Source organism: Eulemur rufifrons, chromosome 10 (assembly GCF_041146395.1).
Source record: "Eulemur rufifrons isolate Redbay chromosome 10, OSU_ERuf_1, whole genome shotgun sequence".
Lineage (NCBI taxonomy): Eukaryota > Metazoa > Chordata > Mammalia > Primates > Lemuridae > Eulemur > Eulemur rufifrons.
The window spans coordinates 30,039,026-30,064,147 of NC_090992.1; the positions used below are offsets into that span (position 1 = coordinate 30,039,026).

Below are 25,122 nucleotides of genomic sequence, written 5' to 3' on the forward strand. Positions count from 1 at the left end.
TTATAAAAAATATCCTAAAATATACAATTCAGATCAGAAGTATAAAAAATGACATTAGGGGTTAAAAGTGAAGGCTTGGAGTTAAATCCCAACACCACCAGTTACCTGCTATAACTGAACAAGACACTTGATCTCTCTCTGCACCATAAACGTTATTTCTCTGTAAACTGGGGATAATAATAGACTCTACTCCATAGAATTACTGTGGTAATTTAATGAGAGAGTATATCAGAAGCATGAAATCCAGTGCAAATCACATAGTAAATAAATCTTGTAGGATTTCATTCATTTATTTAATGCTTACTATGTGCTAAGAACTGCTACAGACACTAGCAATATATTGGGAAAGAATAAAGTCCTTATCATTGTGCTGCTTATATTTAAAAATAAAAATAAATAAATACATATATGAACAAAAAACATAGATATGCATAATTATTATGATGAAAAATTAACAGAATGAATGATAGTAATGGGGGAAAAGTACTTCAGGGAGGGTAGTCAAAGAAGGCTTTATTGAGGAGGTAACATGTTTTTTTAATTTTTTTGTAATGGTCAATAAATGTATATTTACTTACCCAGACTCAGTCATACTGAATGAACATAAATAAGTCAACTGCAGAGAATGAGACTCATTTTAAACTGAAACTCAGGAATGGTTACAACCTCATATCATTGTCATGCAGCTAGACACCACACAATTTTGAAAATGTTGGAAAAAGGACTCCGAGTTATAATAGACATCTTCCTAATATATGTAGAAAGTAAAAATATATTCTAAAGTACCCATTAACAGTCCCTATCTTGAATAGATCAAAGCTTGGAATTCATTTAAATCTTCTAGGAAATTAAGAACTCTGTGTGATTCAATATCTTGCCTATTGTGAATAATGCTGCAATAAACATGGTAGCGTAGATAACTTTCTGCATGCTGATTTCACTGAGGATGTAACATTTTAACTGAGATCTGAATGACAAGAAGAAACATCCAAGTGAATATCTGGATTCAAAATGAGAGTGAACAAAAGTCTGTAGCTTAGGAACAAGAGTAAGCAAAAGTCTGCAGCTTGATGAGAGAAGGGGAGAATGCCAGTTGGTGCAGTCAGAGAGGGGGTTCAGGGCTGATCATATAAGTCCATGTCAGTAATTGTATTTCATTCTAAGTGCAAAGGGAATTCAAAGCAAATATTAAAAATTAATATTTAAATATTACTCTGGCTGCTGTGTGAAGAATGAACTATGGGTTGGATGTAAAACTAGAAGTGAGAGCTAGAAAAGAAAAAAATGCTTGGTAGAAGAAAATAAGCAGAAAAGTAATAGCTGATCCCTGAAGAAAGCATAAGATGAGATAGACAAAAAGACCAAAAGTGAGCCAGTTAAGGGGAGCCAAAGTAAGGTGAATAGAGTGCAGAGTAATGGTGAGAAGCCTTCAGTGGCTCCCCACTGACTCCTGGCTATGAAGCAGTAGTTTGTATCTGACAAACCCACTTACTGAGAACAACCATAACAACTAAATCAAAAATAAAATTGGAGTCGAGCATGGTGGCTCACACCTATAATCCTAGCACTCTGAGAGGCCAAGGCAAGAGGATTGCTTGAGCTTAGGGTTCAAGACCAGCCTGAGCAAGATTGAGACCCCCATCTCTACCAAAAATAGGAAAATTAGACAGGCATTGTGGCCTGAGGGTATAGTCCCAGCTACTGGGGAGGCTGAGGTAGGAGGATCACCTGAGCCCAGGAATTCAAGGTTGCAGTGAGCTATACTGATGCCACTGCACTCTACCTGGGGAAACAGGGCAAGACTCTATCTCAAAATAAATAAATAATAAAATCAGATGTTTGGAGGCAATGAGGAACAACCATGACTTGAAGAGCCAGGAAAAAGGAAAACATTATACATAGAAGTGGATCCTAAATTGGTTCTTTCTCCACACAGGACACATTCTGATGTCATTGCAAAGCAAAAGGCAAAACACAAAGCAGTGGCCTATAGCTTACAGTGGTTTCACTGAGGTAGAATAATAAAAAATTAGTTAAATGCAGCTGGAAATTGAGGAGCCAAGATCCCAGAGAATAAGGAACCACAGAGAAGTGAGCCTAACAATCTGCATGTAATGTCTTATCAATGCATTTGCTATATTCTCAGCTGTACTTATACATGATCAGAGGCTGAGAAGTCAAGGAAATGTAGCTGATAGCCTCCTCCAGGAGATGTAGATAATTTCCCTCTCCATGAGTGTGAGCTGGACTTAATGACTCACTTCCAAAGAACAGAGTAGTGGAATATAAAAACATTTTTTTTTTTTTTTTTTGAGACAGAGTCTCACTCTGTTGCCCAGGCTAGAGTGAGTGCCGTGGCGTCAGCCTAGCTCACAGCAACCTCAAACTCCTGAGCTCAAGCGATCCTCCTGTCTCAGCCTCCCGAGTAGCTGGGACTACAGGCATGCACCACCATGCCCGGCTAATTTTTTGTATATATATTTTTAGCTGTCCATATAATTTCTTTCTATTTTTAGTAGAGGTGGGGTCTCGCTCTTGCTCAGGCTGGTCTCGAACTCTTGAGCTCAAACGATCCGCCCACCTCGGCCTCCCAGAGTGCTAGGATTACAGGCGTGAGCCACCGCGCCCGGCCAAAAACATTTTATATTAGAGAAATCCGGCAGAGACACTAACCAAACCAAATGATCAAGGTTAATATCAAAAGTGATACGTTGATATCATGTACCCCCAATATCAGGTGTTGATATCATGGCACTTTAGCTCTGTGATATTCTTCCAAAAACTCATAACCTCAGTCTAGTCATGAGAAAAATCATCAGAAAAACCCAAATTGATTGACATTCTATGAAACACCTGATCAGTACTCTTCAAAACTGTTAAGGTCATAAAAAACAAGAAAAGACTGAGGATCTGTCCCAGTTCATAGGAAACTAGAGACACATAATGACTAAATGTCATGTGGTACCCTAGATTGGATCCTGAGACAGTAAAAAACAATAAGGAAAAAACTGGAAAAATCCTATCTGTAATATAATGAATAGTTATGTACTAATATTGATTTTTTTAGTTTTGATGAATGTGCCATATTATGTAAGATGTTAACATTAGGAAAAACTGGGTGAAGGGTATATGGGAACTTTTCTGTAAATCTAACAATAAAACAAAATGAGTGACAGTGATGGGAGGATACTTCAGGGAGAATGGCCAGGGAAGGCTTCATTACAAAAGTGTTTTTTGAAAAAGCAACTGCAAAGTGTTGACAAGCTTAGCAATGATTTCAGCAATCTCACAGAGTTGAGGAAACAAAAATTGGAGTTCAGGGCCCACCAAAAAAGAAAGCCAGAGAACTGGCTTTCAGTTGAGACCCTGATGGGATATATACCCAAGGAAAAAGGTAAATCAGAAACAGACACCCTCACAAAGCCTGAAACACAGCTCCAAATCATCTCAATCCATGACTGGATCAAGGTAATCTGTCCATATTCTATCTACCAACCAGAAGGAAATTTAATCCTTTCTAGAAGATAACATGATGCAGTACACTACAATTTTTATATACAATTTAAAATACTCACTCCAAAAATACCAAGTATTCCAGTAAACAGATACAAATAACCAAAATTTAAGGAAAAAAATCAGGTAACAAAAACATACCAATTTTACAATTTTACACCAATATTAGACCCAGAAAATAGGTAAAAAGAGGAAGAATATCACCAGAGACTGGGAACCTATTTTTAAAAGAAAAGAAAATTAAAGAAACAGTGGCAATGCTAGAGCTGAAAATTAAGACAATTGAAATTAATACAATAGGTAAGTATAAAATCAGATTAAACACAGCAGAAGAGAAGATTAGTGAAAAGAGTAGAGAAGATACAGATTAGTGCAGAGAGGGAAAAAGAAAATAGAAAATGCAGAAAAGGGCATTAGCAACACAGGAGACATAATGAAAAAGTCTACCATATGAGTAATCAGGGTCCCAGATGGCGAGGACAGAATTGAGAAAAAGCAAGAAATAAATGCTAACTATTGATGAAATACATCAAGACGCAAATTCAAAAAAGCTCTATGAGCCCCTGCTGGATATTCATAAAGAAAACCAAACCTACATGCATCATATAAAAGTGATAAAAACGTAAGACAGAAAAATCTTAAAAACCACCACAGGGGGTCAGGGGTTAGAGGGGAGAATAATTACCTTAAAAGGAGCAAAAATAATGCTTACTGCTGACTTTTCAAAGATATGATGGAAGTCAGAAAACAATGGAATAGGATTATTAAGTAGTACACTTCTAAATACCTCTAAGGATTAAAAAATAAAGCAGAATGGATATGAGAAAATATTTTGAACTGAATAATATTGAAAATATAATTAATCACAACTTGTGGAATGCAGCTAAATCAAATCTGGGGGGAAAATACAAAGTTTTATATATACATACACACACACACACACATACACACATACATATATATATATATATATCTGCCATATAAATATATATATATTTAAGAAAGGCTGAAAATCAATTATCTAAGGATCCACCTTAAGAAGCCAGAAAAAAGACAAGCAAATTAAACCCAAAAGATTTCATAAGTTGAGAGCAAAAAGAAAAAAAAAATGAAATAGAAACCAAATTTATTATATAGAAAAAATTTTTAAGTCAGTTACTTGAAGTGACTGATACAATGGCTAATGGTCCTAGAAAAAATAATCAAGAAAAAAGAGAAAGCACATATTACCAATATGACAAACAAAAAAGAATATATCACTGTAGATTTTACAGACTAACAAGATAAGAGGATTATAAAAATTATATGCAAACAAATGCAAAAATTTACACACAGTGGACAAAATGTCTTGAAAAAGACAACTTACTAATATAAATACAAGAAGACCTACAATCTGAATAGTCCTGTATCCATTAAATAAATTGAACCTATAAATAGAAACATTCCACTAAGAAACCACCAAGCCCAGGTGGCTTCACCAGTGAATGCTCCCAAACATTTTTTGTTGTTGTTGTTAATTTGTGAAAAAGACATTTATTTCTTACAGTTCTGCAGGCTGGTAATTCCAAGGTGGAAGGGCCTGGATCTGGTGAGGGCTTTATTGCTGTGTCATCCCATGGCAGAAGGCAGAAAGGCAAGAGAGGGCAAGAGCAAGAGGGGGTTTAGTGTAATTTTATAACAATCCACTCCTGTAACAACTCACCCGCTCTCATGATAAAGATATTAATCCACTCATGAGGGCTCTGCCTTTTATTAGGCCCCACCACCCAACGCTGATTCCCAAACATTTAAAGAAGAAATAACACCAATCTTGCAAGGATGTTTATAAAGAATAGAAAAGAGAAAACATCTATAACTTGATGATGCCACCATTAATCTTTATGCCAAAACCTGAAAAAGACATGTCAAGAAAAGGACAGTTACAGGTCAATCCTTCTTAAGAACAAAAATAATTTCATTTGGTCAAAAGCAAGCAAAATAAAAGTAATAGAAATCAGAATAATAGATATCTTTGGCTGAAAATGACTGGGAGGAGACGTCAGGCAGGCCTCTAGGGTGTTGGTGATGTTCTATATAGTGATATGGGCAGGGTTCATTTTTTAAATAATTTATCCAAATTTATGTATTTATATGTATTTTAATTTTAAATGCTTTTTAAATACATTACTGTGTATATACACTTATTTGTGATTTGTATCCTGCCTAATTTTAATATAATTGTTAAAATGCAGTACAAGAATCCCTTTTCATCACCTCCTCCCTTCCAGCAACACTGATTTTGCTTCATTTGTGCTACCATTTTCCATAGTTCCTAGCACATAGAAAGTAATCAATAAATATTTGTTAAAAACAGGATGAACACATCTTTTATTAGACATGTAAAACCTTAACATAGTGTCAGACACACAGCCAGTGTTCAATCTACATGTACTTTTTAAAATAAATTAATGAACCTGTGAGTGAATGAACAAACTCAGAAAAAAGTGTATCCTCTGCCAAGCCTTCTTAATCCCCAAAACCCTTGTGGGGGCAGTAGGAGATGAGAGACCCAGTAAGAGGAACTGACTGAATAAACATGAAATAACAGTTAAGGGCAAAATGAGAAGAAAGTGTTTTTTTTGTTTTTTTTTTTAAAAGAGATATAGATGGTTTGAAGGAAAGATCAAGAAACGTCTCAGACGGATGCCAAGCTGCTAGAGCACTCACTACAAAAGAAAATTGGGACCTCTCTGGGTAGATCAGCTTTGATATGAGGCATCTCTTCCTCACGGATCCTACCTTCTCTCCTTTTATCTTAAGTCTCAGAGAAAAACAGTAGGGAGCCATGACCTGAGATCTGGATGCAGTTTTGTGGTGATACCTTAAGCTAGTCATTCCAGTTTCCTGGGCCCTAACTAATCAGTAAAATGGGAGGAAAGGTTGCTTAGCATTTTATGCATCTACTCGCTACAACTAAAAATTCCTCTGGTGCCACTGAGATTTCTCAAGTAGTTACTTCCCAGGTAGTTCTGAGGTCCCTTCTTTAAAGCACAGACTCTTGGTTTGCAATAAAAAAAAAAAAAACAGTAACAAAAGCATTCACTGAGTTGGATTAGGAAGGGCTGGCAGCAAGCCTCCATTTCCTTAGAGGAAAGGCTCTTCCACGGTCCCGTTTTCAGACCCATATTCATCATAATACTTCAGCACAATTAGGCAAGCGCTCAGTTGATCGAAATATCCATCTCTCTTTACAAAGTATCACTGAAGCCTGTCAAAGCAGTATTGAAACATACAGCACTCTCCTCTGTGAACGTCATTATGGACAGAGGCTTGGCATTATGTTAATTATATTAGCTGGCTCAGGACAATGTAATCTCACCTGATTAACACTATTCCTTCCTCTCCTTTACCTCTCTCAGGCCCTCTGCCTGAATCTTTTTGTTCTTCTTTCATTTATTCCCTCATTCATCATTCTTGCAAGAAATATCTACCAAGCACCTCTTACGTGCTAGACATTAGATATACAATTATATCTTATATATTTAATAGTAATAAGACAGGTAAAATCCTTTCCCTTGCAGATTTCCTTGACCCTCTTTCTTCCTTCATTTTTATCTTAGTTGGAGCAAAAAATAGTGAAAGACCCTTTATCTGTGATTAGAGTTCCTGTGTTCTTGTCCCAGCTGTGCCACTAGTCTAAGGGGTAAATCAACTGACTCCTCTGCATGTAATTTTCCTCTTCAGTAAATAAAAGTGTTGAACAAGACTGTCTCCAAGAATGCCTCACATGGATTTTTTTTTCAGTACCGCCTAACTAGTCTCCCTGCTTTCGTTTTGCCCCTTCCCAACATCATTTTCTAAACACAGTAGCCAGACTAAACTTGTTAAAATGTTAAGTCAGATCTTGTTACTTCTCCACTTAAAACCCTCCAATGGCTTCTTGTCTTACTCAAAATAAAACCCAAAGTCTTCACTATGTCTTAGAGGCGGTACCTGGTCTAGTCCCCAAATACCTCTCTCACCTCGTCTCCTATCACTAACCCCTGCACGCGCTCCATCCAGGCACATTGGCCTCCATGCTGTTTCTTACACATTCCAAGCACACTTCTCTCTCAGGGCTTTTCAATTTGCTCTTCCCACCACCTGGAAACCTCTCCTTCTCTTTCTAAGGTTCACATAATTCATTTCCTCACTTTCTTCAATTATTTGTTCACATGTCTTCTTTTCAGGAAGCATTTTCTGATCCAACCACCTTACATAAAATAGCACCTCCATGTCATTCTCTGCCCTTTTCCTTTTTTAATTTTTTAACTGTCTAACCCATTGTATATTTCCTTGTTTATCTTCTGCCTCCCTCCCCTAGAAGATACATTCTATTAGAATAAGGATCTTGGCCTGTTTTTTCCCTGCTATATCCCAAAGTGCCTAGAATAGCATCTGACATACAATAAATGCACAATTAATGTTTCTTGAATTAATAGAATGAATCTTTTCTAATAATAAAATTAGTCTCACTATGTGCCAAAATTTATTCATACTTAGTGGGGCTCAAACCTGGCTACTGGAACCTGTAAGGGACCAGTCAAATACTGAAATTACACTTCGAATCAGGCTATACAGAATACTTACCAAAGAAATGGACCATTAGCTGAAGCCAATCCATTCCATTCTATGAATATTTTTGTTTCATAGCATGGTGAGTTACAATCAGATTAGACCTAATACCATTTACTCTATGCAGTTTCTTGTAGTGGGAAGAAAGGCATTACTACCATCATTTGACTTAGGTGCAAAGAAGTTTAGTCATTTATCCAATACATCCAGACTTTTTGAAGCAGAGATAAAATAAGGACATAAATCCCTGACTGCCAAGCCCATAGTTGTTTGTTTTCAATAGTGACCTATACAAGAACAGAAAGATCTGTATTAGGCATAAATATGTGAGGTATGATGTAAAAAGTATAGAAAAAGTATAGATTAATAACCATGAGGGATTTTCCCACTGAACCTCTGATGTAATTGCCTGTTCCAGGGTTTTTTCTCATAAGGCTATTAGAAAACAGGTCCCCCCCCCCCCCAGGTAATAATTACTCTCATCTTCTGTACAGACCACAGCCTTGGAGCCATTCACGTGAACAGCAACACACACAAACACATACACATACACACACATCATCATCATCATCATACCTTGAAAAAGAGGAAAAAGAAACTTCTACACACTGCATCCATGCCCAACTGTGCAGGTGCTTCCTGGCCAGATGAGGGACAAGGACAAAATTGCTAGCTCACAGCTTGTTTCAGTACCTCTTGAGACACCATAATGACATATATATATATATATATATATATATATATGCCTATGTGGAGAGAGACCCATTTACAAACACAAATGTATAAATACACATATGCACTTGAAATTCACTTCAGAATTAGGCAGGATACAAACCACAAATAAATGTGCATATGCAGTAAAAGACATGCTGGTTTCACCCAAGCATACTTACAAATGTACACACATACATGTACACAAACACATGCTTGAAGATAACATTTACCACAAGGTGTGACTGTGCAAAGTAAACAAGAGTATGTGACTGCACAATAGTGTCTGGCATGGAAAGTATGCTAATAAAGGTTAGCTCTTGATTACATATATATAAATACATATATATTATATAAAAATTTTTATCAGATTCATATTAATACCCACCTTCAAAGCAAAATTGCCTTTTCAGTCACTCCTCAAAACCTCATGGAAATTCTGGGATGTGGGAGCCAATAAAAGAAGGAGTAGCGTGGGGTGTGCTCTTACAGTGCAGGGGGAGGGGAGAGAAACCCTGCTGGTAAGAGGCTGGTAAACAAAGCTCTCCAGATTTCTTTGCTTGAGAGGAGGCCTGGACTTGGAGAGAGAACTGAGCTGTTGAGAACTATTCTATAGAGAACCAGCCTCCAAACACTCCAAAGGCGTTCCTAAAGTTACTGGGTTGGTAGAGGGGTTGCCCTCGCTCAGTAAGGTAGAGAGAGTCCCAGTGAGTTGGAATCAGCCAGAAAATCCTTCAGAGTCTATTTATCCACTAAAGTCCTGTATCTTGGAGAAAATCTGATTAACTTAACTTACCCAGATGGGCTCTAGAGTGAAATATATAGCTGGTTTCTAAGACTCAAATAAGGTGGGAAAACAGGTAGAAAAAACAGGGAATGTAAGTAATTAAGTACTGGATACCTGTGTGTACAACTTAGCTCTGCCATTAATTTGGAGCAAGGCACAGGATCTATGAGGCTCAGTTTCCCCAGCTTATAAAAGGTAAATGAAACTGTCTTTCATCCAGTGGGAAGAGAGCATATCTTTCTTCTCTTCCAATAAAAGCGCCAGCCAGGACAGCTCCCTCTTAACCCTGGAAACTGCTCAAGGAATTTCTCCTGTATTTCCCTGCTGCAGTGTCCCTGAAGGGGTCTTCCTTTGTCCACCAGGCTCCTTTTTGAGAACCTCTCCTTTCCTTTCAGAGCCAAATATTATAACTTCAGAGCTAAAAAAAAATTCAGAAATCTGGTTTAACTTTTCCCTTTTAAATGATAAATGGAGCCCAAGGCACGTCTGAACCAGCATCCATGGTGTTTTACTCGCATACAACTTCAGTCTTTAAAAATCAAGGCAATATTTTGAAAGATCTAGTGAGATGAACTCCATAACCTCCCTCCCTCCACCGCTTGCAGCAAAGCTGGGGGCGGGTTGCGGGGGACGCGGTTCTCGTCCAGCACTCTCAGGGTTAAATTCAACCCGGAGTCCAACATGCTATTGGCCAAATACCGGGAGAAGATCTGGTTTTCGTAGCCGCGGGCCAATGAACACCTCGAGTGGGAGGGTTTGAAGATACTAAGGAGTTTTTCCCCCCTTTTTCCCCTCTCAACCCCCTCCCATCAGCTATCGTCCTCCCAACCCCCATGCCACCAGTTTGTTAAATTAATGCAGTAAGAAAGTCTGAAGATCTGAAGGAGTCCTGACCGAAGGAAGATGGGCGAGCTCACAAAACCGAGACGCATCTGAAGCTTTGGACTCCTGAGCCCGGCTGGGTAGCCATGGACCCCGGCAGCCCCTGAAACTTGCCCTGGGCTCTCTTACGCCTGCAGCCCCGAGCAATGGGACACCTTTCCTGCAGCGATCATAACTTATTCGGCGGGGACCAGGGAACAGGAATCACAAGGCGACAGCAGACCAGCACGGAGGCAGGAGAATGAGATTCCGGGACTTGATCGCGATGCGCCAGCCTGGCACATTCTCTGAGATTTAACTGAAGGCAGCGCCGTCAACCGCTCTCCCCTCGCCCCTAGCCCCCTCAGGCCGGCCCAGAGCCGTAAAGCCCTGTTCTCTCTACCCAAGATGCTCGCCCAATCTAACGGTCCGACGCCAGAGCTCTGATCTCAACAGAAGATTTTTTTTTCCTTGCATGGAGCTGGCCGTTTAAACAGAAAAACAGGGGGAGAAAAAAAAAAAAAAGGAAATATACCCACCCCCAAACGTGCCTCCCCAGCGCCGCAGGGAGCCACCAGACACGTTGGAGTTTAACAAACAGCAATACTCTTCGCGCTCCTGAAAAGCAGGGCTGGACGCTCTCCGTGGTGCTGAAACGCTTCGCAGCCACCGCTGTCCGTGGTATCGACAGCCCCCTCGCTCCAATTTCCCCTGGGGCGCTCTCCTGCGCCCCTGTTCCCCGCCTTCCCTTAACATCTGGATTATTTTTTCAATAGCGCTCTCTGGTTTTGTAAGTGCCAATCTGAAACATTTTTGCCCCCATAACTCGTGGACTACAAAGCACAAGGACCTGAAAAATGTACAGCTTCAATACTCTTCGACTCTACCTTTGGGAGACCATTGTATTATTCAGGTATGCAATTTTCTACTGACCACATCGCTCTGATGGAAATGGGGGGGAAGGAGTACGGAGGCTGACTCTGTCCATGCGCCCACCATTTGGGGGGAGAGAGGTGTTGTATGCCGCTGCAATCGGGTCCTTCCATCCTCCGCCCCCCTTCCTCCCACCCCCATCCCCCCGCCCGCAGGGTGTCTGGCTTGTGCGTGGAGGTCTGAGACAGTCGCTGTTCTGGCAGCTGTTGGCCTGTTTCTTGCGGTTTGTTTGTCCTTCCTCTTGCTACACCCCTCACCACTGGTCCCCGACCCCCCTGCATATTGGCTCTCACTGGGCTGAGGACTTTAAGGGGAAGCTTTAGGAGTTACTCAGTTTAATTAGGACTGCATTCTCTCTAACCGCAGTGCCGAAAACCTCAGCTCTCCCGTCTGGGAGCCAAGTGACAACTAGCGGTGACGGGGAAGGTTGCACTCAAACTCGCTGGACCCAGAAGATTTCATTTTCTCTCCTTTTCTGTTGTTGTTTTCTTTTTCCGCGGCGAGGGAGAGGGTTACTAAGGCTTAGTGCTTGGAAACAATAGTGTTGTGACCTCAGTTTGTAAAGCCCTGAACTTGAGTGCAGACTGGATGTATTTAGGAACAGATACTAGGAAACATTTCCCTTCTGAAACTTTGACTCTCTCCTTTCCCCCTCCCACCTTTCCAAACTCTACTGTTTTAGCTGCAGATCCTGAACTGATGGACAATTCTTGTTTGTTTTGTTTCTTAATTCATGCCTATACCTGACTCAATAGCGGAGTTCCCCCATCCATTGTCTCCCAGGTTAAAATTTTCTGCCTACAGGCTTGGCATTCTTATGTTAGTACAAGTGAAAAGTGAAAAATCACCTCTTCAAGAAACACTGAAATAGATAGTCCTTTTGTAAGTGGGTGAATCATGCCATCTTCAATGATGGTTATGACAAATTTCATTTATATGAATTGAAAAAAATTATTCTTCCATGACCTGCAGCAGCGATCATTAATCTTCCTCATTTTAGATGCCTGCCTCTCATGTTTTACTGTGGCATTGGATTAATAGTCACTGAGAAACCCAATCCAGCTTGTTTTTAAAAATAAGTGACCAGCAAGTATTATCCTCTTCCATAATAAAACAGCAAATAATTCTTATTTTATTATACTACATATGGATGGTTGGTTTGACTAACCCACTGGCTAAATGAATGACACCTCCGCTCCAAATAGTAAGTTTCTGTATGGGAGCCTCTCTTCATGTGTTTCTCTTGAGATAATGAAAAGACCCCCCTTCCTTTTCTGAAATTACCCAATGCTAAAGCTTCTAATCTCCAGTTCAAATAATTGTTTGATAGGCCACAATCCTGACCACAGCTCAGAATGCAAATAGACAGGGAGTCAGATAGAATCAAAAAAAAGTACAACAGTCCAGGGCCTTGTGAAATGTATCAAAATGTGGTTACTTTATGGGGGAATGGGCAGAAAGTATCCTGTTAATCATACCAGATCCTCTCTTCCCTACATACCTAGTAGAACTATAGAATGCCGTAGTGGTGGGGTACTTGGTAATATTTGTATGCAAATTGATTCTCTGTTTGGCTTACACGAGACAGAACTGAACCAGAGAGATTAAAGAGCAAATTAATAGGACCAAGCACATCATTCTCCCCCCTCCCCACCCCCAGCGCCTTTCTTCCTGATGAACAGTATGCAATGCTTGATTTTCCTCTCCCAGATACTGTCTTTCACAAAAGGGAGACAGTCTAAAAGGTCTGCGTCTTAGTCATTTCGATAAGGTTATGAATCCACTGTGTTCATTCTTCAAGTAAACTGGTGGTGGCCTATCAGGAAACACCACTTTACATCTCTTTCCCCTATGTGTGTGAAGGCACACATGAGCTACATGGATGTGGAATGTAATTCCATGTGTTTATAAGGCAAGAAGAGACATGACTGTGGAGAGCTGGAAAGGGGGTCGTACCATTGCGCTTTCAAAACATAGAAGTGGCTACTTCATTTGAGAAGGAAATTTTTCATTTTTGAAACATAAAATAATAATACAAATAATAATTGAACTCAGGAAATACCCTCAGCAATTTTTCAAAGAGATGAGGCGAGAGGAAAGTCACAAGGAGGCAAGAGTGAGTAGGGTTGTCTTAATTCAATTGATATTTTCATTACTAACTCTCTCTTTTTTTAATTTTAGGTGAAAATACAGAAGTGTTAAAATCTGGGGGGGCTTATTAGAATGTATGTGGGGGTAAAAGGAAGCTGGCAACTCCCTAGCAGGTTCCATATGAATGACCCCTTCTCCCTCCCACAAGGGACAGGCACTGTGTTGGAATGAGCCAATCCAATCATCTCAGGCACCCAGGTACTCCTTAGATTAAATGATGCCAGCTGCTCACCTTGTTGAGAAAATCTGGGGGCTAGGAAAGGTTCTAAGTAACAGACGCACTGCTGCATCAGCACGTAGCCAGCAAAATGGCAACAACGACAGCACAACCCACAAAACAACAATCAAAGTGAGTGAGGCAGAGATCCGATACGGTGCCAATACAGAGGAGGAACGGAAGCCTTGCAAAGAAGACAGGAGGTCCTGGGAGACAAGAGCATTGCAGTGCTCATCAACTGCAACCCCATGAGTAAGATGAGGTGATTTGGCTGAAGTTCCTACTCTGAAATTTGAAAAGCCTGAGGTTCTAAAATCCCATAAGTGACATTCTAGGATTCAGTAACCTAAATTTTGTCTTGTTTTCAATCAGGTATGGGGCCTTAGAACCAGACTTGTCAAAAATAAAATGGGCAAAGTTTTTTTTTTTTTTTTAATGGTAGAAGCACATTCCTTTCAAGCCTCCTTTCAAGCCAAAAGGAACTTGGCTTTGATATCCAGAGTCCTTACAGAGGCTTCTGGCTGGGATGGGCCCAGTATGATCCCCAATTCTCCTGCCTTCTGAGTAATTCAAACAGACCTGTGGTATATAACCATGTTTGTTTAACCTCCACACTGTTGACATTTTGAGCTGGCTAATTCTTTGTCATGGGGCCTGTCCTGTGCATTGTAGGATGCTTAGCAACATCTCCAGTACCAGCAACACTCCCTCCCCACCGTCATGACAATCGAAAAATGTCTCCATACATTGCCAAATATCCACCCGGGGCTGGGGGAGAAAGACCAAATTGCACAAAGTTTCAAGCCACAGTACAGAATGACCACATTTTTAATCAGCTGCTTTGATGTACTAATTATAATGAGGAGAAAAGTCTAGCTTCTTTGAGAAAATGCTCATAATGAAACACACAAAGTACCTCAATAAAAGAAAAAGGAGCCTAGTTTGTGCTTGAAAAGGGAATAGAGGTAGGGAGATAAACTAGATCTAATCCATGGACGTTTTCCCCAAAAATGATCAGTTTTTCTTATGTGCCATTTCCATCTCTCGTCCAAGTAGATGCTTCCTTGCACAGGGTTTTGTACTGAATATGCCACTCCATTGCTAAGAAAGGTCATCAAAACCTTGAAGGGAAGATGTTTCTACCTACACTAGGGTGAAAAGGAACATGACAAATAAATTGTTTCATATCTCTGTCCTAAGAAACCAGCCAGTTGAAAGATAAATGAGCTTTTCCTTGCAGTGGCCCCTCTGGCTTCCTGGTCTCCAAACTTGTCAAGTGGGGCAGATGGCCACCTTGGCCTTTTCCTCCCAGTGGCAAAGCTGTAGTCTGCCTCAAATCTTACCTGCTCCATTTTAGGCCCTGAAGAACATGTCTAGGAGCTTCTAAAGTGGGCCAAGGACTTTTTCCTAGGAAGAAAATACTCCTTGGGCAATTTTGCATTAGGGCTAATCAGAATGTCAATCAGTCCACCCCTTTTTCAGGCTTAGGAACCTTAAGAGAGAGAAAAGAAAATGTCATGTTTTTGTTCCTGAGGGACAGTTTGAACAGGGACCCTAGGCCGGTAAATGGAGTTATGAATCAGCATATAACTTCCGCATGTTTGCAAAACTGGAAATTACCTATCAGAGGATATTTAGGAAATTTTTATCTGAGACCACCTTCTGAAAGAGGTTGTAACCACGTGGTACAGGGGAAAGAGAAGTTGGGCTGTGATTTGTGAGCCCTGCTTCTACAGTCAGCCCTGCGTCCATCCCGCAGCATGGCCATAACCAGTCTCTTCCCCTCGTGGGACTCAGTTTTCTTACCAATCAATCAACTCAGATCACTGAATCCGACTCTTCTAAATTTTCTTCAGCCTCTAATAAGATCTTTGTCGAAGATAGGGGCCCATACATGCCCATAACGGCTTAGGATGAATTAACTTCACTGGCGATTCCGTCTTCATTTCTTCACTTGTTTATCATGTGCTTACGTGTCCGGTCCAAAACTAAGCATTCCACAGGGGCAGATGCCACAGCCCCTGTCCTTGCAGAAAGGGGAAACACTATTCCATTTAAAGGTATGTTAAAAATCTTTTTTTCCTTCAGAGGGTCCACATAGCTCCCCTCCAGGCAGCCAGTGTGCACATCTGTGACAGTGTCACATCTATGTGGGCGTCATTAACTTCATTTCCTTCATCAGCTGGCAGAAGCCAGCATGATTTTCTAGAATAGATGGCATTGTCTCCCTGCCTGACCACCGTGATGCTATTCTGCAGGTTTTAAAGCATGCTTTAGACAAAGTGGCCTTGGTCCAAAGGGCAGAAGACCCGGGGTCCAAAATGCAGCTAGTGACATGACCTTGAGAGGGTTCTGTGACCTTTCTGGCCCTCACTTTCTCCAGCTATAAAATGAAGGGACTCGACCAATCACTCTCTAAAATCATTTTGAGCTGTGCCATTTCAGGATTGTCTTCTCCCACTCTCTTCCGTGATAGCATAGTTGGCTTATAGCTATTGCAGCATATTTCAACTAGTACAACTATTACAAGAAATAGCCACATTAAGATATATTCAGGATCAAAGGTCTAAAAGAATTGAGGAACTCACAAAGCAACTTTTCTCTTTCAAAAGTTACCCCAACCTGGACGAGATTATTGACAGATCCTATAAATATGTCAATTTCCCCCAAGAAATTCTTAGTATGATGAGAAAACGTGATGCCTGATCACTATCCTGATAGATATGAAACATGGCATAAGAAAGACCAAATATTTCCATACTTTTTATCAGTGATTCTATTTGGTCTTTTTTTCCCTCATAAAGTCTGTTTAAAAAAAAAAATTTGTTTACCAAACCCCATTCATCATTAATATATTTTTCCCATCTTTATTAATCAAAGGCATACATAACTGCCAGAAATATTGAACATCGTGGGATAAGCAATGTTGCCACACTGAGCTGACCTAAGAAAAAAACAAAAGTAAAGACAAGTGATGCTTTTTAGTGAGTCCACAGAGCCTTGTCAGATGTAAATATGCAATTTGTTAGAGTCTTTGAAATGTTTAAAGTGGATTCTGAGCCCTCATTACTATTTCATGAACCTCCCAGATACCCAGGGACCCCATATTGGGAAACATTAGATTTGATTTATTCTATATATAACTCCAAGAGAAGAATCAGAATAATTGGCAGATTTTTTTTTTAATGCACAAACACAAATTCTGACTCAATTACGTAAATCAGTGAACTTTCTGGCAGCTCTGTCAAATGGTGCAGTGGGCTGCCTCGGTGGTAGAGATGGTCCCTGTCACTAGAGGTGTGCAAGCAGAGACTGGAAATCCACCTCCCAGGAGGGATGTAGAAGAAATTCAAGCTTATTCTGTAGATCGAGTTTTGTAATTTGCTGCAGAAGAGTAAATGAAATGCAGGTCAGAGACAAACCTTCACAATTCTATATTCCCTCCTTTCCTGATTCCCAAATTACCATCTCATCTTTGTAAGCTCCCCAAATCATGCCATGAACACAACTCACTGGGATCTTTTCTTTCTTAGAAATGGATTGGATAGCGAATAAATTGGGCAATGAACACACACACACACACACACACACATTCACTATGCGACAAAGAATTATTAAGGGGAAATCACCTTGGTTATGTAAAAGCCTTGTTTTAGGAAATGAGAAGGGCCACAGAATAAGACAGAAGAACCTACCAGAAAATGTCCATGTCCACAGACAAGGCCACAGGCATGGATGGTGGTGCTCACAGGACTCTCAGCCTTGAACTCAGCAGTCTCCTCCAAACGAACTCCCGTTAAGCCTAATGCACAACTGAAAACACCATAGAGCCAGCCAGCAGATTCATTCAGAAAACACATTAGAAGGGAACAATGCCCTGAGATGCTAGGGAGAGGGGTTTATCCACACAGTGCCTGTGCTTTGTAATGCAAGCCCTTATGGGGGGTGCTGAGGCCCCGAAGCTTTTGAAACTCCTTATAAAGGATCCCTTTGTGGTTTTCTGAAGTTGATATTCTCCGAGTCTCCAGAGGCTAATTCAGTGCAATTAGATTACCACTCTCTGCCTTTGAATTCAGCTGTTTTTCAGTGTCCGTTGCTAAATTAGTTTACCGTCTTAACGGGGAGCTGCCGACAATCATTAATCCTAGCGGTGAAATGGGCAGCAGCTCCCGGCAGTGTCCTCTCTTACCTCATATTCTGGGCAACCCACAGGCACCTAGAGAACAAGGCTCTGCTTTCTTCCTTGCAAGCACATCCTCAACTCCCCACTCGTTCACCCCCCGAGAATCATGCTCCCTTCGTAGCGTCTTGAGTATCAACACAATTGTGGAATCTTGGGACAAGAAGGGCTCTTAGCAGTTCTAGAATTGAACAGTTCTCAAACCTAGCTATGAGGGGCTTGTCAAAAAGATGGGTTTCCAAAATTTTGCGAGGAGGGTCGATCTTTTATTAAATATTCTTATTACAATAAGAATAAATATCGTTATTAAATAACAATAGCAATAAGAGGGCAGGAAGAAACTTTGGAGGATGATGGATAGGTTTATGGGATAGATTGTGATGATGATTTCACAGGTGTATATTTATCTCCAAACTCATCAAGCTGTACACATTAAACATGTACAGCTTTTTGTATGTCAATCATACCTCAATAAAATAGTGATTTTTAAAGAGAGGTTTTAAAATTAAATAAAATGCATGTTTCCAATATCATGCCGGATTGCTGAAATAGAATCTCTCAGGATGGGGACCCAGAAACCTGTCATGTCAGCAACAGTCTCTAAGTCAGCACCCTTCAATCTTCAGGGTGCAGAGGACTTGGCCCCAGGATCTCATTAAGATGCAGATTCTGATTCAGAAGGTCTGGGATGGGTCTGGGAATCTGCATTTCTAACAGCCCCCAGGCCATTCCGATGTCAATGCTTCCTGGGACCAAAAGTTTGATTAGCACGGCTCTAAATCATTCTGATTGAGAACCCCTGACATAGGTCAACCCTGTTATTTTGCAGATGTGAAGAGGATAAGCGACTTCCTCAAGGTTATAGAGGGACAGAGTTCCCAAAGCTGTGCACAGTCTGCACTTTCCCCAAACTCATTGCCCCCCACGTCGTGCATGGAGTTCACATGCCCCGACTCCGCCATTGCACTTTCCTTCCTTCGATCCTCCCACACGCTGTCCTCCCTCATAAACGTTCCTGCACTTGCACTTCAGGAAGGTTCCTCAGGGAGCTATCCCAGTCCCCAAACTGGTGGCCTGGTCCCTGAAGTCCTACTGCACCAACAGCTCTCATTCACGCAGCTGGGAACTCTGGCTATGTGATGCGGGATAGAGAGAGGGGGCACCCAAGGAAGAGGCTTGAATCCTGGCCCCCAGGGGCCCCGGGACACAGCAGTCAGCATCTGTTCAGATTGATAAAGGAGGTGAATCCAGATAGTCAGATGGAGGGCATCTGTGATTTCTTTCTCCAAAGACAGTCTCACTTACCAGTCTTCCTGTGCCCACTGTGCTATCAACCGTGCATAACTAGAGGCTTGCTTAGGACTCCCAGATGTTCAAAGACTGCTGCCCCATTCTACCATCTGTCTGACCTCAGGACCATGTCCTTCCTTCTTCTCTATCCCTTTGACCCGTCAGCCTTCCTGCGAAGCATGTTAGTATTTTCTACCCCAGATAAAGTAACTGCTATGATCTTCAGCCTTTTGAGAGCTGCGTGTTTGTGGCTGTGTGCTCAGCTCTGCAACACTCCCAGCTCCAGAGGAATGCGGCAAGGCCACTGCAACCCTGGCTGCCAGGCAGATTTGCAGCACTCTCTTTAAAAAGTGCTTTATGGTTTATAGTGTTTCACGGCCACAATTTCATATGGGCTGCCGAAATCACTTTAAAAATTAGGTACAGGACAGTGGTTAGTATCCCCATTTTAGAGCTGACAAAACTGAAGCTTGGAGAGGGAAAGCCTTTTGGTAACAGCGAGTAACCATGTTGTCGATCTCCGAGTGAAGCCAGGATTCAAATACAGAGCTCCTTGCTGCCAGCCCACAACACTGGTTCACTCCTCTTAAGCTGCAGCCCCTGTGGGCTAGTGCAGATGGCAGGGTCTCAGCCCTCCCCTCTGCTAGTGGACCACAGGGACAGGAAGAAGCCTAGAAAGGAAAACCTGGGAATTTCTCATCAGGCCTTTGGTTTGACAGAGCCAGGTTCTTCCTATTCTTGGCTAGATAGGCATTTCTTTGTCCTTGATCATGTTCAATTGTACAATATATGCATCGTTCTCTTTTTAAGAAATTCTAATACTAGACTTAAGCCCAAAAGCCCCTCTGACAATGACCTCCAGGTCCCTTCCAGCTCTTATCCTTCTTGATTACTTTACATAAATGCATACATACACATACACTTGTGTGTGTGTAACTATTGAAATACACGTACTGTCATTTCATGGAATCATATTGCCCATAAAATTTTATAATTTGTTTTGTTCACACGGCAACATGTCTTGGGAAGCCTTACCTGTGGAGGCCCACAGTCCCCCCTCATTCTTCTCAGCACTGCAGAGCATCTTACGTTATGGATGCCCCATTGCTTTCTAGACCTCTCCTATTGATGGGCACTTAACACTTTTTTCTAATTTTTCCACCGCAATCAGTGCTGCAATAATCACAGTGTACTACATTTTTGTGAACACATGTGGCATTTCTCCAGGCAGATAACAAGAAAAAGAAATGGAACTGCCGGGGCACAGAGCACGTGCACTTCTATGTTAACAGATACTGCAGACATATCCCTTTCTTCCTCAGCCTTGCCTTCTGCCTCCCTCATGATACCTATCTCAGCCTTGACTGCGACAACTCGTTCATAATCATCATTAGCAGTTATTGAGTATTTATTGAATGCTAGGTATAAGGCTAATGATATCCTATGCCTCATAATGCTCACAAGAATCCTAAGATGCAAGTACTGTTATATCCCCATTTTACAGGTGACAAAACTGAGGCATAAAGAGGTTGTGTAACTTGCCCAAAGTAAGACAACTAGTGAGAGGCAGAGCCAGGATTCAAAGTTGGGTGTGACTGCAGAAAACACTCCTTTAACCCTTCCACTGCCATTATTGCTCTAAGAACGAACCAGGGAGGAGGAGGGAGGAGACTGAACTGGATGAGGGAGATGAAAGAGACAAATTTGCCTCTTCAGATAATCGAGATAATGTCTTGCAGGTGGTTCTGGATAGTAACAAAGTGAGCATGCATCTATAAATAGATAAGAATTTTCGATCTCCAGCCTTCACGTAGGAGGGAGATTGCACTACCGTCCACCCCCATCATAAAGGTGCGTGGTTACAGCTCTGTCAGAGGGCAGAGGTGGTTTGCCACGGATCATCCTTCCTTCTTTGTCCCACCTGCCTAGTGAATGACCAAAATCATTCACTTGAAAGAGCTATCTAGGAATATGGGAGAGAATTTCTGACTGAGTTGGGAGGTCAGGAAGAAGAGCAGCATAATCTCTGGCCCAGGAACAGAATTTTTTAAAATGTTGGTCCCTTGTACTCAGACCAAGGACCTTTTCAGTTACACCCTCTAACCCCCAAACGTGCCAGACTGAGTAACCCCAGGCTTCCTTATCTTCTGTATGGAAGGTTGGAGGGGCGCCCAACCTCCAGCACTGGAGGTCCCACCACAAAGCAACAGATTTGCAGCTTCCAATGCAGACCCAAATGGCTTCTCATAACATCTCCAGACAAGGAAACCACACCCAGTCCATTCAAGGCAGTGTGAGTGGTGGGGGAGCAGAATGGGGAGCTGAAGCAAAGACTGGACCCACCCCCCCAATAACCATTGGGTCACCCCTAATGTGGCCCATGGGCAGCCCATACCATGTGGTCTCAGACACCTGTTCCCAACAGCCCTCCAGATGACGACACCAGAGACATCTCCCAATGTGTCCCTAGCAGGCCTGTTGCTAGTCGGAAAAAGAACACAGTAGAAATAAAGTCTCCTGATATCAATTTTTGAAATAGATCTGCTGGTTTGTTGTTTTGTTTTCCTTTGTTTTATTTTTTACATTGTAAATATTTGTTGTAAAATTTTAAACAACATAGGGAGCTATGTTTAAAACTAAAATACACAGAAATCTTACTCCTAGGACAAGTCACTTAACAGTTTGATATGCCTCTTTCCAAATGATCTTAATCACATAACAACAAAAACATAGGTGCTTACTATGTGCCTGTCACCTTTCCAAGAACTGAGTATGTATTCACCCATGTGGTCCTCAGAACAATTCTATAAAGCATATGCTATTATTCAGCCCATTGTACAGATGAAGTGACAGATGAGGTTAAATAAGTCTCCTAGTGTCACCCAGGTTGGAAGTGGCAGCGCTGGATTAGAACCCAGGCAGTCTGACTTCAGAGACCCTTGAACTGCTGTGCTACAGTAGTAATCTGCTTCTGTTTTACAAAAACGGGATTATGCTAAACACCATGTTCTGCACCTCCCCGTTTATCACTCAGCAATACCTTGTCAGTGTGCGTGCGGATCTAGCTCACTCATTTCTGCAGTCCTGCTGCTCTCTGTTGAGAACGCCGGGTTTAGTACGGCACAGAACTCTCAGAGTGCCTCATTCAACCCCCCAACTCTATTTCCAGCTCCTTTACTCCACACAAATCAAATTCCAACCCAAAATGGGTTTCTCATTGTCCATGAGTAATATGGCCATAAGTCTCACCTCCGTAAGTTAACTCGTGCTGTTCCGTATCCCCTCCACAAATCTTACAAAAATCCTCCCCTCATTTAGGCCCTGAAAGGCAAACCAACCAGCTCCTCCTCGTGCCCAGAGACGGGGGGCTCCAAGGAGTTCACTGAATATGCCTTGGAACATAAAAAGCTACGGCTTCTGAAAAAGAGGGCTACAAGGCTAAGTAAAAGATACACTGTCCCATGCTGCCTCAGAATTGGACAGCCTAGCGATGAGAGCAAGATTTTCTTCCCTCTATAAGCTCTACTCTGACTTTGGAACTGGTCTCAGTTTTTTCATGCCTCAAATGAGATGGGACTCCCAGATATTACTGCATAATTATTAATTCTTAAATTAAGTTTGCTTATAAAGGGCCCAGCAGTTAAAAACTGTAGCTTGGGAATCAATCTGATATATTTTGGAATTGTTTTATACCACTTACTAGGTGAATGCTTTAGAGCAAGATTGTTTTTAACACTCCTAAGCCTTGGTTTTCCTCATCTGTGAAATGGGAACAATAGTTACCCCTTTCTGACAGATGACCATAAATATTAAATGGGAGAAGGCATGTGGAGTGTTATGTTAGCACTACATATGGCAATTGTAAAAAGCAGGAAAACCATTATTACTACAAGTAAAGGGAGATAAATGCAAAGTGGTGTAGGAGCATTAAAAAGTCTGACTAACTGTCTGGAGGTGGGGAGACAGTATAAAACAGAAGAAAATTTCCCAGGACTCAGAACAATAAAAATGGGCCACAAAGAATGACTAATTTACCAGGTGGCAAAGAGTGCCAAGACACTGATACAGGCAGAGGAGAAAGCCTGCAGAATAGGCAAGCCCAAGGAGGCTGCACTCAAGCAATAGGGTGGTGGGCCAGCCATCCCCCCTATCGACTAGGCTCAGCCCAGTCTGCTCTGCCCTATTCTCTTCCGGTGGACCTTCTATCAATTAGAAGCCCAGCTAAGAGTGCATAATTTGTTCATCATCCAAAAAATATTTATTAATTCCTACCATTCACAGCAATTGCTCTAAGTCCTGGGGATAGATACATTGATGAAGAGTCCTGCTCTCTGCTCTCATGCACCTTAACTTCTAGAGGCGGGTACAAACAAACAAATTGGGGAACTATAAAATTTCAGGGCCTGGAAAGTGCTAGAAACCCAATAAAACAGGATAATGGGACAAATAACAGCCCACGAGAGTCCACCCCTAGGGTGCCTACACTTTCATACATACCTGTTATCAGCCTTCTTTCATAGGAGATGGGCAGGTTGCGAAGGCTGTTGATTTTATAGGTGAGCCAACGAACCCCAAAAGGAGCAATGATTCATCCAAAATCACACGGCCAGTAAGTGCCATCAGCAGATGACCTCATTCCATGCAGAAAAGTAAAAAAATGACCAGGATAAATGATTAAATGGAAGGGGAGAAAAAAAAAAAAGGCAAGTAACAAAACAGTCTTTATAGCAGGATCCCATTTTTATTTTTTAATATGTATTAACGTTCTCATATGGGAAAAAAAATGTCTAGAGAAATGGGCCCAAAACTGTTCATAGTTATTACCTCTTGAGAATGAGACTATGGGGGATTTTTATTTCCTGCATTAAATATTTCTGTAATGCTTGAATGTTTCACAAAAATATATATCCCTTTTCAAAGCTGAAAAATGCATTTTTTACAAAAGAGGATATCAGAGAGCACGGGGCATACAATCAAACCTGGAACCCAACTTAATGAAAGGCGACCTGCACCAGGTAGGGAAAAAAGACATTTGGAGAGATCCAGACCAGTGCTGAGTTGATTGTGTTTTCTCTAAGTACAAACCAGCCTAGAGGCTGAAACCATTCGGTGTATTTAGAGGAATTTCTTGAGCAAATGGAAGTTGCTTTCCCCACTGAAGTCATTGTGCTGGAAGTAAAATGTCATTGGAAAATGGAAGGCTAGAGTTTTATTATAGATTTGGGTTTTGAGAACAAAGTGATGGATGGGACATATTCTCATCAGAGCAACTAGAGCCCTACCAGTGTGCAATTTCATAAAATCCTCCTGCTCATAACAACAACAAAAAAAAGTTAGAGATGGAAAGAATCATCTGGCCCAATTCTTTCAGTTCCCGGAGGGGGAGCAACTGAGGCCAGAGGGAGAGGAACTTGTCCAGAGTTGACAGTAAATTAATACCAGCACAGACAAGGACTAAGAACACCAAGTCTCTCATCACCATGTCCACTTCCCCTAAAAGCTAGTAAATGTTCCACTGGTAGTGTGTGAGGTGCATTGCAATGATGCAGGATAATTTTCTTTTATTTTAGTCATCATGAATGTTACTTTACCAGGTACCAGGATGTACCAGTTCCATTATAATATTGATAATGCTTAAGCTAAAAACTCAAATTAAAAATAAATTAAATAACAGTACATAAATTGGGCAAAACTCATCATAGGACATGCAAGTGATTTCGGTTTCGAGAATACTGTACTCTATCATTCTAGCTTAGACACCGTCATTGGAGAAAATGGAAATTACAGAAGGAATTATGAAACTCGGTCATATCTGAGCAAGGCTTAACTTTACCTTTAAGTTCCAAATAGCTTCTCAGGGTGAGTCATGGACATGGGCTGCAATTT

General features: G+C 41.3%; 1 protein-coding gene across 3 annotated transcripts in view; it reads left to right on the forward strand.

Moving 5' to 3' along the window:
• The first annotated feature begins 11,022 nt into the window (after positions 1-11,022).
• The window catches only part of GLRA1 (glycine receptor alpha 1), an 80,179-nt gene continuing 66,079 nt past the window's right edge, over positions 11,023-25,122 (forward strand). For all 3 annotated transcript variants that reach the window (XM_069484339.1, XM_069484340.1, XM_069484342.1), the window contains exon 1: positions 11,023-11,378. In XM_069484339.1, coding sequence (XP_069340440.1) covers positions 11,323-11,378 — 56 coding nt within the window. In that variant the 5' untranslated portion in view covers positions 11,023-11,322. The remainder of the gene's footprint in view (positions 11,379-25,122) is intronic.